We start from the raw sequence: 15619 nt of genomic DNA on the forward strand, positions 1-15619 counted from the left end.
CTATACACATTTTGCACTTAACTGGGACACCCAACTCTGTTTTAAGAACCTGTGCTGAGAACCTGATTAACCACCATGCAACAACTGTGCAGAGAAGGGACAAAGCAGCAGAACAAGAACATGCAATTCTGTGCTCAGCTCCTAATCTCTTTGCAATGGTTTAGAAAGAAGCTCTGTAAAATTCACAGGGGGGACCTTTTGAAAAATCTGAGAGCTACTTTATTCCATAATTTGGTTGCAATGTATAAAGGCCTCCAAGGGCCCTTCATGTGAACATGACCCACTACTCTTGATAGGGTGCCAATTTATAAGGACTCATATTACTGGCACTACCTAATGGCTGCAATATGTTAAAACATTAAAAGTCATGCTGATTGAAGGAAAAGGGGAAGAAAGTGGTTTATGGTGTTTTTAATGGCTTGTTTGGTTTTTAAATTGATAATTGATAATTTTAAAAAATATGGTAGGGTTTTTCCATGCAAGCTACCTTGAGCACGAATCTGAAGGGGCGGCATATAAAGTTCCCACCGTAAATAAATAAAACAATAAAAGCAACTTCCGTGGTTCTGTAGAAACACACAAAGGGTGTCTGACCACAAACCTGATCTAAAGAAGCATAAATCCAGATGATACCATGACGATGTAGCATGCAGCAGACACAATGCATTACATGGAGGAAAAACTCTCCTTGGTGTGCTTGTGTTACCAACTCAAGGCTTCCTTATAAAACTCCCATCCTACAAAGCACCGCTGGATTGAGTTTAGATAAAAAGGCTGATAAACAGAAGCAGCTGCTAACTTCTTTTATTCTCAATTTGTTTTTCTAGATTACAAAAAACCAGGCAATTTTGAGGAGGTTGCTGTACCATTAAGAAAAACAAGGAAGACGTTGGGATATGAAAGCTCTTCCCCACAGAGAAGATTAACGTCTTCTACTCCCAGGTTACCAGCTAATTTGATAATAGGGCCATCTTCCATATCAGTAGTAATGTGAGTCATCAGAGCTAGGTTTTTAACCAATCCACAAGCCTGAAGAAAACAAAAGAAACATTTAAAAATGCAGCATCCATATAAATGCTCACTGATCTTACAGAGTTCCTATTATTTGGCAAAGAGAATACTGATGGAATATAGGTTTACATATTCTTCTGGATTAGAAAATAAATACTATGCTCTCTAATCCTGGACATATTGATGCAACAATCACAATTAAGGGAACAGTGTACCTTTAGGTAATAATCACACCAGGATGAAAACAACCTACAGATTCCAAAAATAAATTTCAATAACTTCTTCTTTCTTTTACTCACTGGTAAACAGTACAAAATATATAGGTGACAAAACTATATCATTTCCAATTCCCTCTCAGGCATGCACAGATGCCTTCACAATAATTAAATATGCACATATCGATGCAGCATTGTGTTACCCAATGTACAGTGCAGATGACAAAACTTCCAATCTGAACCGCTGCCAATTATGTGCTATGACTCCCAGGTTTTGTCCAGATCATGGCAACAGCTGAAATAAATTTAATGTGACCTGCAGTCTGCCCCTATGCAAGCTTACTCTGAAGTAAGACCTACTGGAATCAATGGGATAATTTTCAAATGCATAGTGAGACCGCAGTTGCAGTTATAGCCAACTAAAACTTCACCACTTCAGTGAGACTGAAAACAACAATCCTAAGTCACTCCAGGTACATCAAGGTAAAACAAAGAAAATATGGTTTTTATACCCCGCTTTTCTCTACCTTATGGAGTCTCAAACTGGCTTACAATTGCCTTGCCTTCCCCTACACACAACACCTTGTGAGGTAAGTGGGGCTGAGAGAGTTCTGAGAGAACAGTGACTGGCCCAAGGTCACCCAGTGGACTTCAAGTATAGAAGTGGGGAGTCAAACCCAGTTCTTCAGATTAGAGTCTGCCACTCTGGTGGTCTCACTATGCATTACACCCACTATGCATTACACCCCCTGAGCACAAAGTTGGCCTTGCCAATATTTGGCCTTGCCAATATTTGTATTTTTGCCTTGCCAATATTTTTGCCTTGCCAATATTTGTATTTTTCAGGATGGTAATCACCAACAGCTTTTTCTAGGCAATTCCCGAAAGGTCTATCAAATAAATCACTTTGGAGGGAAGAAAAGCAATAGAGGAAGAAGCATAATTTGAGGCAGCAATGGTTCTGGTACAATCAGACAACACACCGTATATAAAATACTGTAGGGGGGAAAATGTCAAAGGTGGGTTAAAATCCGCAAGGAATGTCAAGATTACAAGACTGACAAACCTATGTTATCAACACTGCATTGATAGCCAATGGCCGAAACACAGCAGACCGTCACACTGTTGCCAAAAATGTATTTACAAATTTAAAATATTTATATCCTGCCTTTCTACAATGCCCAAGGTGGCTTATGAAACATAAACATAGAGACACATAAAATAAAGTATACCAAGTTAAAACATGAAGAGAAATTCAGCTTATGTTTATTACCTCTCCTTCAGGAGTGTCTGATGGACACAGCATGCCCCACTGAGATGGCTGCAGAGATCGAGGACCACTCACTTTTCTCGTCTTCTCAAACTGAGAGGAGATTCTTGTCATCATTCCCAGTGCAGATATATATGACAAGCGGGACAACACTTGAGTCACACCCTGGCGATCCATCTTGAATCTCTTCAGTGACCAGTTCCCCTAAAGGCCAAGAATTACATCAATTTGCAACAACACAGCATAAATATTTCTCCATCATCTAATCCATCCCTGTTTCAAAATGCAGATACCCCAAAGCCTACTGATAAAACAGCTTTAGCTTTTCAACTGTCCTCAAGATTTTATGGCAGAAACACCAGAGAGTAAATTCTGCCTGAAAGGTAACTTCACACTCTGTCACTAAGGCTGATCTTTGATTTCACACGTCAATAATTTCTTGCAGATGAAGGACTCACATAAGAGCAGCTTCACACCTGACCTTTTTTACACTGGTAGAGGTATTCAAGGGACAGGATATTAAAGCACTTAATTGATTGTTAAGGGAACACCTGAATATTAATATAAGTTGAAGGGCTCTAACACCCTTCTAAATCAATTGAAGTCAGTAGGATCATAAGGGTGTAACCCTGTTTTGGATTCACCATAAAAATACCTGGAACTAGTAAATGGGATGTGGCTGGGTCACCAGGGCTGAGTATTTTAAGTACAAGTGCACCTGCTAACATATAAGTGTAGCCTACCCAAGGGATGAGTCACTTGCGTATTTTGTGCTTGGCTACTTGGACTGTACTGACGTACAAAACTTTTAAAACTTATTACTATTAATTGGAACATTAACATCTCATATCAAGGCCGCAGAAGGAAGAAAGGTATTGCCGTTCAAACAGATAGACTGAGCATCTGGTAGAAGATACATTTTTAAGGAGAGAGCAACAAAAACAGCATCTTGTGATCTTCGATTGAATATGGTGACAGCAGTCATGAAACAGTATGCCACACAGGTTTTAAGATAGTCTCCGCTTTCCCTGGCACCAAACCTCAATCATTCTGAGGTTTTAGAATGCACTGTAAAATATAATGGGCTATTAAGACTTCTGAATAAGGCATATTACACACAGGAACCTGAAGAACTGCCCTGCTGTCAAACGCATGCATGTGCCCGCGCCCACACACCCACATACCCTGATTAGCCAAGCATCAATATTGACAGTCATTCATAGAGTTTTCTTTTTTGGCTCCAGCTCAACAGGGAAAGTCCTGAGAGCATCACATGCTCAGAATGAGCACATTGCCATGAAGCAAAAAACTGTTGGGGAGGCAAGGTGGAACAAAAGCTCTGTGTGGAAGAGGTTGAGGTCTCTAAACTCTGTAAAGTACTGGTGGCACTATATAAATAGTAAAATTCATAGTCTGAAACTATGTTTAAAGATGTGCAATTTCAGTAGTTTGCCTTCAAGGCCACTCCTTCCCTAGAGCTGGGTCCCATAGCCCGAGACGTCTAATAAGAGCCATGGGTGTTGCAGCTGAAAGATACCCTGTGCCTTTCCAACAATGCAAGGGGATACTTACAGTAGAGATGGCGTTCACCATTCCATTGGTGATTTGATCTTGCCGCATGTGCTTAACTACATCAAACTGGGCAGCTCTTTGCTTGGGAATCACTTGGTCAGCAATCTTCTTCAACTCAGAGTTAAATTTTTTGAACAAGTCTTCAAAGAGGAGAGAAAGAAGCTGCAAGAGAAAAACAAGATTGAGAGAGACTGCTCCAGAAGCTACACTGGAAACGGAACAAGGGCCATTCCTACATGTGACCCAGAAGAACGTTGGCACTTCTGACCCATTGACCACTTTCCACCCCAAAAATAAATAACCCTCAATTGATGGATACAAGAAGTCTGTAAGATTCTGCTCTGTCCTTGAGAATTTCTGAAACTAAATGTCTGAATTTGCCAGAGTCCATCTAGATTCCAACTCTCAACACTTTTGAAAGGAACAAGAAATGCAAGTAGTCATTCACTGACCTTCAAAGGGGTATTTTTAGATGAAGAAATTGGTCACATGACTGTGTGTAAACTACCTTAATCTGGTTTTTAATTCTCAGAATTGCTTTACATAATACAATCTATAACTGGTGGATCACTCATGAAGATTTCCCCAAAGAATCACCAGCATGAATATCTGCTGGGGGGAGGGGGGGGAATGTTTGCTTCCCTTACTTTTGTATAGTCTATTTCCAATCCTGTCCTTCCCTCTTTTCTACTTAATGTTTTAAGAACCACACTTGCTCACCAATTAGCCTGTTCACATCTCAGTACTCCTCTACTCACAAACACATGGAATGAATTCACCCTGATCTTGGGAGGAGGGGAAAGTGTAAATTCTTGAACTTGGCAATTCTTTCACAAGTCTTGGATTTTACAGCAGCTCTGTCAGGAAGACTAACAATGCAATCCAGAACAGAGTTGCTCCAGTCTAAGCCCATTGACTACAATGGACACAGACTGGAGTAACTCTGTACTGGATTGCACTGTAAAAATTCAGCACCTATCAAATGCCAAAAATGCAAGTTCCCAGTATACAAAGCATTGTGAAGTGCTAAATAAACTAGGTATTCAACCAGGCCCTGTTAAGACATTCTGGAGTCTGTTGCATAATTTAATTCCTGCATGGAGCAAGACCAATTTACAGCTCTCTCTATTTTCTTAGAACTGAACCGCCTCAGTGGGCTGAAAGCCAGCCACCCATTCCACTGCCCAAATAAATATTTCTACGGTCTATAAGTTGCCATCCTTCTGCTATCATAATGTCCTTCCAGTTTGCACACAAAGCACAAAACTGAAACATCCAGCATCTTTCATCTTATCGACACGATATAGTCATTTTTGTGAAATCTTCTGGAATTATAAAAGTAATCCAATCAACTGCAATGGCCCATCTCAGTTTCAACTACCAAATGTTTTAAGATGAATGGGAAATAAACGGTGTGAACTGGATTACCACACATAATAGTTTGACTACACATACTTGCTTTTATTCAGCCATGCAATTCCAAATTCTGAAGTGCATTTGAGTCATTAGGAGAGAGAGCAGTAATTTCCTCCCTGACACCGCAGAGCCCCACTTTGCCCTGCAAGCTGTCCCTGATGGTAGGAGATCCATAAATGGACCCCCTCCGGGATTTGAAACATGTAAACACTCATTATGGAGGAATTAAGATTTGGATTAGGATTCTGGCATGGGGGTGGGGAGCAAGACACTAATTCTTCTCCTCCTTGCTGTTTCCACACTACAAGACACATTCCCTTGTGACCGTGCTGGTCAAGTAGATACTGGATACAGTTAGTTGCCATGGCTGCCTGGAGATCTGAGCACAAAACCTTGCTTCTAGATCTAATCCACACTAACCACTAACTGCACTGTGTCACACATTTCTAGGGGGACGGGGGACTAAAACATGTTTTAAAAAACCCCAAATTCATTGGCAAACAAGATTGGACTTGACACAGTTTTGTTCCATGAGTTTTTTTATCACTGTACTGAGCCAAGTAAACATAATATGACGAATTGGCCTTAACTGCTAAACCATATTACAGCACAGAACTGACATAGTCTCATGGACACAATTCCTGTTCACCAGTGGTATAGCGCCAACAGGAGGGAGGGGTTACGCCCTGGGGGCGCACTGCAGCAAGGGCATGGCTGGGGCGTTCCGGAGCGGATGACACTATGGCCCCGGGCGCAGTTCCCCCTCACTCCGCCCCTGCTGTTCACCCATGCACTTTACAACAACTTAGACGTCAACAGTTCTCAAAGATATGGTTTTGATCTGATCCATGAAAAATAATGCATAATATATGCACCCGGTTTTCTACCAATTGTACAAAGCACAGATTTTACAAATTCATGCACCCCTGCCTATTGCACCAAGATTAAAGACTTATTTGTTCAGGACATCTAAAAATCTAACCACAACTGGCTGTGATTTTGAAATTTGGGTAGTTTGCTTCTACAAACTGGAATTCTGAACCATGGAATAGAATGTGTGGTGAAGAAACAAAAGCCCAATTTGTACTTGAATAAGTCCCAATCCACCTTCAGATCATGTGATTTTGTACTGGTTTATAGGCTAGAAATGCTGTTTGCCCATGCTAACTCTCAGAAAAAGTGGATTTTGACTGCTGGAAGATTTCAGCTGGAAAGGTAACATCTGTTACTTGAACCAATGCTATTATTGTATAGTTAATCCTTTTGATCTAGTTTTGTTATCTTAATCCTCACTGCTTAGTGTTCTTTTAGAAATATTCTTGCACATGGGTGCTGTGTGGTTTCCGGGCTGTATGGCCGTGTTCTAGCCGCATTCTCTCCTGACGTTTCGCCTGCATCTGTGGCTGGCATCTTCAGAGGATCCTCTGAAGATGCCAGCCACAACATCGAGAGAGAATGCTGTAAAGCTTCTTGACCATACTCAACATACCTAAATATTCGACGATGAAAGCCTTCGACAATACATATTCTTGCACATTTTAATAAATCACTTTAATTATATTTTGGGGTGTTTTTCAGATGGCTTCAATCTTATTCCAGGTCCTAGGCCTGCATAGATACATCTACCAGGTTTTGTGAAACTCACACTGAACGTGATCTATTTTACAGGGACTAGCAGCTTGCCCCTTGTCTTCTGACGATTTCAGTAGTGAAAAAGGGTTAGTGGCAGCTCTCGAGACTAAAGTATGAAGATTCATACCCTTAGTTTTTGTAATTTTGTGTATTGTTGACTGACCGAGATAATACCTTGGACTAGAACAGGGGTAGGGAACCTTTAACACTCCAAGAGCCATTTGGACCCGTTTTCCATGGGAAAAGAAAACACTTGGAGCCACAAATAATTTTTGACATTTAAAATAAAGATAACACTGTAAATATTGGGTTTTTTTAACCTTTTACTCCACTCATTCTGAGAGCGCATGGATCTCGCCAGCCCTGCTACCTGCAGACGAGGTGTGAATGGGGCCAGTGGCTTGGCCTTGCCAGCGCCCGCTGGGGAAAAGCGCCCTACCCAGCTTCGAGCGGGGGGGGTGAGCTGAGAGCCGCGGCACTGCCAGCTGGCCAAGGAGCAAAGTTGGTGTGCCACTGCCACCTGCTGCCTACTGCAGGGCAGGGCAAGAAGGATAAAGTGACTCATTTCGTGGAGCCCGCCAGTGCAAGGAAGGAAGAGCATCACGGCTCGAGCGCACTGGAGTTCCCCTACCCTGGACTAGAAGTTCTTGAAAAAGCATTTCAAAACTTTGAACAAGCATACAGAAATATTTCTCCACTGACTTCAGAAGAGTCACCAATATTCTCTTTTTGGCTAAAGTAATAAAATTCAGTGAGAAGTTCAGAAACTTATTCACATTTTTCAGCCCAAAGCATTCCTTTGCCAATTCATGTATATCCATAGGCTGTCTCTCAGAGCATAGTAAAGTTTCACCATAACCTATTTTTCTTAGGTCAAGTATAAGTGATTTAAAACAGAAAGAGGTGGCATGCCAGTGATAATAGTCATTGTATTTTATAGCTAACCCGAGGTCTTTGAGACAGCAACACTGAATAGCAAATTAAATTTGAGGGTGGGGTGGGGGTGGGGGTGAAAGAACTTGGGGGAGAGGAAAGGACTGCTCATCAATTGATTTCCCTTGAAAATCCTGAGGAAAAATTTAATAAAGTAGTTAAGCTGCTGAAATACATTTTTACCAATTAGCTTAATGTCAGAGAATTCTAATTAGGTGCCTTGAGATTGCCATTTAGTGTCTGAGGCTTTGGAGTGCCAAATTCTCCTTTTCAGACAAACTGGTTGCAGAATTAAAGACATTAGGCAGCCTTAATTATATTATCAGAACAGCTCGGATTAGTCAATCTCTGAAGTCAAGGCGGTTTTCTTTTGTCACAGGGTAGAAATCCCTTCCTTTCCAGGGTGCCGGATTTTGGTACTATTCCATATCTCACCCATACAAAGCAAGCTGAATTAGGAAGGAAGAAAGAAAGAAAGGAGGGGGCGGAAAAAAACCCCCAAACAAACCCCAAGGACAAAGACAAGGGAAATGCTAAGCAAATAATGAACACATTAGGGAAAGAGAAAAGGTAGGTGAAAAGATTAAGCCTGGAATCGGTAGGTTTCGCTAACACCTCTGCTGGCACCTGGCCTGCCAAGCCTCTAGTGGCAGAAAGACTAAGAAGAAGCTCTGTAAACCAGCTTGGCTGGGGAAACAACTGTTATCTAAAGCAAAAAGCACATTTCGTACTCCCTTGTCCCATGGGGTGTGAAATTAGCAGCTATTGTTTTCACACATTTTTATAGACACAATGCCTTTTATGTCTTCATATTGTGTAGACGGCTATGTTTTCCTCCTCATACAGAAACGGCCTTTTTTCATTCAAATTTTTTAAGCAACAGGGTTTTTAAGCCCAGAAACACAACCGGTGTTAATATATACGTATCTTGCATTGAAGGCAAAAACTCCAGCTAACTGAAAACTCTTAGAAACTGGCATGAAGTGGGATGTTTTATAAATTTACAAAATGTAGTCAAAAGAACGTGGGGACAGTGAGAGAAAAATCTCACGAGGTCGGCCTCAAGATATCATTTAGATCTTAAACGTTAAAAATGGCTACAAAATAAACACGACTGCACTCTTACAAAGAATCAGTAAATTAGTGGGCATATACGAGAGTATATGAAGCGCTACAATTTTAGATTATTCCCCTAGTCTACAGCATCTGCTACAGCAACTTTAAGGGATGGCATGCCAGTGATAATATTCAAAAACAGTTTACTGCGTATCAGTTCAAACCTTCAGCGGGGTCATTTTTAGGTGTACAGTTAACATGTCCTACACAGGAATTAGTTTAGGAACCTGGCAATTGCCATGGTGGGGAAAAATGTGTACACACTTTAATACAGGCAGTGGTATTCTGCATTAGCAGATTATGCTACAAAAGTATGCTTAGAACTGTTAAGCATGTAGATGCGAAATACTGAAGCAAATTACCTGTCCTGCCAACTCCAGTCGCTTATTACCATAATAATCTCTGTCATCTACTTTATTGTCCCCTTGGGCTAGAATCACCCTGCGAACCATTACAGCTGTATAGATGCACTTGGCACGGAAATTGAATTCTTTTACCTGAAAGAGAGAAAGCAAATGGAAACTGACAATAGTGAGACCATTCCTCCAAGAAAAAGATCCTGAAGGCCCAAACCAGTAAGTTTGACAGAATACCTAAATTTCATCCATAGAAAACTAGAAAGGACTTTAACTTTTCTAAAAACAGAAAATATAATAGCCACTAGGATCAGTTAGGTATGCAGAATCCAGCATATTGATATATTTTTAAAACATTTCTCTTGGCAGGTAAATAAAGGTGAAGTTATTGAGGTGAGCCGAAATCAGCCTGATCAGCTGGACAAATTCATAGAAGCAAAGAAGAAAGTAGTACAGAATTTATAAAAGCTAGGTGAACACAAAAGGAACTTGGAGAATTCCAAGGAAGCATGGGAAGATAAATTAATCAGGTAGTCCTGATTTCACAGACCAGAATATCAACACAGGTCAGCGTCAAACTGTCATTCCATTTGTCCTTCCTATTACAATTTTTACACACACATACGAAGGAAGAATGCAAGCAAGCAGGCCTAAATATACAAGATGGTCAAGATAATGTTCAAAACAGAATACCTGCACAACATCCTTTTCATTTTCAACATACATTATGTTCAGGCAACATCCCCTAAACCAGTGGTGGCGAACCTTTGGCACTCCAGATGTTATGGACTACAATTCCCATCAGCCCCTGCCAGCATGGCCAATTCCCATGCTGGCAGGGGCTGATGGGAATTGTAGTCCATAACATCTGGAGTGCCAAAGGTTCACCACCACGGCCCTAAACACTACCTCTCAGAAATGAGGCATTTATTTTTAAGAATTTGCCAGGAATTAGACCCCTAAATGGTTATCCTGTTTTTAATTAAACAAATATGCTCACTTTTATTTCTCTCCCCTTACATATTTCACTGCTTCCAGCATGACCTGAAAATACAGACTCTCAATAAATTGTGTTTTTGATTTGCAAAAGAGAGCCTTGGAGGATCTGTGTAGAATAGGACAGTTTGTCCTCAACCATCTAACTCAGGGGTGTCCAACTCCGGCACCTCAGATGTTCATGGGCTACAATTCCCATCAGCCCCTGCTGGCATAGCCAATTGGGCTGATGGGAATTGTAGTCCATGAACATCTGAAGCGCCAGAGTTGGACACCTCTGAACTAACTCCTTCTTGAAGCAAGAGGGAGAAGAACGACTGAGAGAGGAAGGCAATACGGCATTATGATATAACGACCAGCCACAACCACAACCAGGGCCACTTCTTTAGTAGCACTTATCATACGTACCGGGACATGGGCAAGAATAGTGGCTGCCAGCAACTCCCTTGCTTCTTCCATCTTGGTCTTCTTGGGTCCTCCCCACATTCTCTGCCTTCGGACCTTATTTCCCAAATACTTCAATGCCTGCGAAGTGAGTATGTAAGTGTAAGTCAGTACAGTATATGCTCTCATAGCACAGTCTTCTGCTTCTGTAATAATATTTTCCACACTGTTTAACATATCATATCTAATATCTTGTTGCCTCGTTTTCAGCCTCTGTAATCCTGCTCTGGTTGCCCTGCTTATTAGATATCACATCCTATTTACTGCGTTTATTTCGGTGAGCTTAGAAGGGTGTCGCTCTGCTTGGTGTGGCACTGACAGGGTCTGAGGGCACTTTTGCTGCTTCGAATGCAACAGCCTTATGCTTCTCCAACTTAAGCAATAAAAATCACTCAGGGCCACTACATATTTTTTACCTGCAGCCTTTTAAATGGACACTAACAGGAAATTGGCTTCCTAGTTTGATTTTAACCATGCTCAAATGTCCAACTTAAAATCAAATGTCAAATGATTTTAACCATGCTTCACATTGTCCAACTTGTACATTCCAGTTACCATTCTAATAAATCAGTAACTAGGCATTGAGCATGCCCATTACATTTAATTGTGTAAATAAAAATGGCATTGGCCTTTTTTGGGACAGGACAGTACTGAGTGAACTAATCTTCAGTTTATCAACCATGATGACTTTCAAGGAATTATATCACCCGTCATTGATATCACCCAGCAACTATTTTGGAAAGAGCCAAAGACTTTCTAACTCAAGTTCAGATCTAATTTTGACCAACAACCAACCAAAAGGCTGGTAGCTATTAAAGTAACAAGTCTAACTGGGGCTAAAGAGATTAAAACAATCACAGACTAATGCAGAAGGGGATTCCCAAAGTCTATGAAGGCCTGCAACACCATTTCCTACAATCACTGTCTTGCTCCATTTGCTGGCAAGAGCATCTTCAAGCAAGTGAAGGCAACTTCCCCATTCACATGATGAAAGCCCACTATAACATAATGCTTTGGAAGATGGAGATCTCTTTGAGCCACTGTTGCTGACAGTCACTGGTAGATGTACCCCATCTCAAGAATATGTCCTATTTTCTTTTACTCTAAGCTAGCGGCCATCACCAAATCTTGCATGGCAACAATTTGCAAAGAAAAAAAGATGCCTTCAGTACTTTTTATTTGCCTGCCCTGGAGCCATTTCACTGGGTGAGTCGCTAAAGAGTTGCAGCAGGGGGAGAGGAAGGAAACGTTATCTGTCTGCTTTCCCCATACCACATGCAGAGGTGGGATCCAGCAGGTTCTCACAGGTTCCCGAGAGTAGGTTACTAATTATTTGTGTGTGCCGAGAGGGGGTTACTAATGGGTGATTTTGCCACGTGATTTTTGCCTTAGTTATGCCCCTCCTCTCAGCAGTAGCGTGCAGAACTTGAAGCAGTCTAGCAGGAGGTGCACCGGCGTGCGTGGCAGCCTGCGCCTGCGTGCATTCATTTCCTGCCCAAGGACCGGCGCAGTGGCTGCGTCCTTGCCACAGCCCCGCCCAGGAATGCCTCACCCCCGGAATGCCCAGCCACGTCCCTGTCATGCCCCACCCAGCCCCATTGGCGCTACGCCACAGTTTGAATCCCACCACCATGGGAACCTGTTACTAAAAATTTTGGATCCCACCACTGACCACATGTAATTGTATAAACCTGTATTACTGAGAAGGGAGCTCTTTCTAAAGTCAGCTGGTCCCTGTACATATCAAAAACCGATCACAACGACTGGCTGAGACTGACTTTTCTACTGCAGCACCAATAATTAGAATGAAAGCTCGACACGTAGTACGGAGAAAGGACTCTCCCCATCACGTCTTCCGCCTCATCCAATTAAGTCACAAAAGGCAAACATACAAAGCTGCCATCTCTAGGAACACACCACTGATGGATGTTTGAAAGGGCACACACCTGCATCTGTGTGAAAATCTGAGCTTTCTGGCACTCCTCCAAGCTGGGGGCAAAGGCAGCCATCACGTGCTCCTCCGTACCAATCATCTGGACAATCTCTTGGTCACTCTCAACACCCATGGCCTAGAAGGAGGGTGTGAAGGGAGGAATGAAAGGTAGAAAACAGGAGAAAGAACATCGGCTTTGTGTTAATTCGCTGACATTTGCTTATGCTAATTTGCTATTGTATGTCACTACTACTCGTAAGCAAAAGCGAGTTCTCTCAGAAACACAGCCATCTGGCACTGGCACCAGCACACTCTCCAACTATGGGGTGGAAAACCTGGTGAACAGTAGCAGAGAATACAAACTACAGAGGAGCTAGCTTTTGGTAGAATGCTGTCGACAGCTCACTTGTGGAAGAAAAATCATATTGTTTCCTTATAAAAAAAAATCACAGTCAACCATTTGCTCCTGGCAAACGGATTCCCGCTAGAGCGCTACAAGAAAGCCAGGGTGCCTTTTCTAGGACTCAATCATAAAAAGGGGGCATTTGGTGGAACACGGAGACTGATTCAAAACAGACGCACTCTTTCACTTTTTACTAAGTAACTCGGGACAGAAAACTTGCCAGAAGAGGCATCAGATCCTGTCGACCTTCACAGATAGTTACTGACTGCCTCTCAACACTTCTGACAAAAGTCAGCACGATTTTATCCCTTTTGCAAAGAGTATGTGTGTGTAGAGGGGATGATCACTGTGTACTGCAGAAGAAGGCATTTTCTTTCCCATCCCCCCCTTTTTTAACCTTTCAGACTGCCTCCCCCCATCCAAAAGGGACCCTCTTTGCAGGAACAGACTGCCTGATGGATGGCATCTCCCCCTTTCAGCGCAGCCCTAGTCTCTGCTTTCCACGCATGAAAAGAATACGGAAAGTCCATTTTCCAGTTATTCGGCTTTCTGGAGTCCCACTTTCAGGAAACATGTTCTGTGTCAAAATGTCTGCTGGGAGACCTCCTCAACTGCACCACAGAATCCAGGGACTGTTCCAAAAGGCACACACCGCTCAAGCAGGGTTCTTCAGCGCCCTCTTGGGTAACCCTAGAATTCACCCAATGCTACCCTCAAGTTGCTCACCCAAGAGATCGCCTGCCATCGCGATGCTCTCTTTCAAAGAAGTTTGCCTGCCGTGACTTATCTTCTCAGCAAGAAACTCTTGGGAAGCTTCCAAGGAAGACCAGCCTTTCCTGGAACGCAGCCCAAAAAACACTGTTCGTCTCTCCTGCCCACCCCCCTTCATTCAAAAGAAAAGGCTTTCCATATAGAATCCTGACTTGAAAGCCAGTTGGTCTGTTCCCCCCCCCACCCACCCCCCCCTAAATACTTTATACATTGTTTAATAAAGTGAGAAAAAGCTAAACAGGTTTAAGGAGGGACAAATCTCTCCAATCTACCCATGAATAAAAGTGTTTCGAGGTTGCAGCCGGCAGCACAGCCCTTTGTAAATTCCCCCAGTGCTAAAGCTTTTGCTTTCAGACATTTGCCTGGAGTTCCGCCATATCAAGGAACAGGGAATAATCTCACTAAAACCTCCTTCTGGCAGAGCAATAATATGCTTCTCAGAAGTTGGGAGGGTGAAAAGTTATGCTTGCATTCGTATTGATCTTAAGCCATGCGTTAACAAAAAAGACTCTGCCAAATAACGTCTTGGGTACACTGTGTACAGTGGTGCTCACTGGGAATGGACAAGGCATCCCCAAACTACGCTTCTAAATAAAACTGCATGAAGGTCTTCAACAGAGCCTTTTGTCCTACTGCCAACCATGATAAGGAATGCTGTTTAGGGACATTACAGGGTGCTCTGCAGGTGCTGCCTTCTCAGCAATTTCAGGCACACTTCTATGTTGTCTTCAGCAGTGCGTTCAACAATCAGTATTCAAAAGGAAGCCCTCCAGCCCACACTCTTGAGGCTAGGGGCTTCCAACTTTTTTTGAGCCTGTGGTACTTCTGCAACTTTGAGAATAGTCAGTTGGGTGCCACCACCAAATGAATGCCATGGTGAGGAGCAGCCAATCACAAAGTGGCTGAAACCACAAAACGTTTCAAGCCAAGAGTCATCCTATGATAGAGGCAGCTGCTTCTGAATGAATACTCCCTGAACACACAAAGTTGATGCCTCCTGAGTTCTTCAGAAGCACGTCAAGTTTCAAAGAGGTAGAGTAAAGCTAGGACTGGCTCTTTGCTTTGGTGAAGGGAAGCGCTGGGAATGAAGGCACCAGAGAACACACTGGAGCCACAAGCGCCCATGAGCACCACATTGGGTCTCACTGCCCTCACCCCCATCACTGTTATAAACAGGCCCACTTACAATTCCTGGTCAATGCAACCGTCTGTCCTTTCTCCTAACCTCTCCAAAAGATGCATACACCTGCAGCAGGTGTCCGGGGCTGACACCCACCTTGGATTCAACCTGCCCCTTGAGGGATTCAACCTGGCTCCTGCCGGTCTTTGTGGGACTTATCCTGATGTTTGGACAACCAGTCCTGCCATGCAGGTCCACAGGAGGAGGCAAGATAAGGCCTTATGGGATTGCTGACAGAGAAGGAGCTGCGCTGGAAAGGGCCAACTGCTGCTGAACATGCAAGTTGGCCCCAGAGTGTTCTAATGAGGCCAGGGATGCCATCCGCTGGTAACATCTGGGTAACCATGGCAAAGGCTAAGGACAGGCCCCAC

At 42.8% G+C, this 15619-nt stretch overlaps 1 protein-coding gene across 1 annotated transcript in view; it reads right to left on the bottom strand.

The window, feature by feature from the left end:
- Positions 1–15619, bottom strand: part of POLR3B (RNA polymerase III subunit B) — a 73301-nt gene that overhangs the window by 40841 nt on the left and 16841 nt on the right. Inside the window, exons 10-15 of the mRNA XM_048501227.1 lie at positions 12908–13030; positions 10926–11042; positions 9528–9662; positions 4069–4230; positions 2500–2700; positions 867–1029 (exon numbers count right to left, since the gene is read on the bottom strand). Of these exons, the coding sequence (XP_048357184.1) occupies positions 867–1029; positions 2500–2700; positions 4069–4230; positions 9528–9662; positions 10926–11042; positions 12908–13030 (901 nt within the window). The remainder of the gene's footprint in view (positions 1–866; positions 1030–2499; positions 2701–4068; positions 4231–9527; positions 9663–10925; positions 11043–12907; positions 13031–15619) is intronic.

The sequence above is a fragment of the Sphaerodactylus townsendi genome, linkage group LG06 (assembly GCF_021028975.2).
Source record: "Sphaerodactylus townsendi isolate TG3544 linkage group LG06, MPM_Stown_v2.3, whole genome shotgun sequence".
Classification (NCBI taxonomy): Eukaryota; Metazoa; Chordata; class Lepidosauria; order Squamata; family Sphaerodactylidae; genus Sphaerodactylus; species Sphaerodactylus townsendi.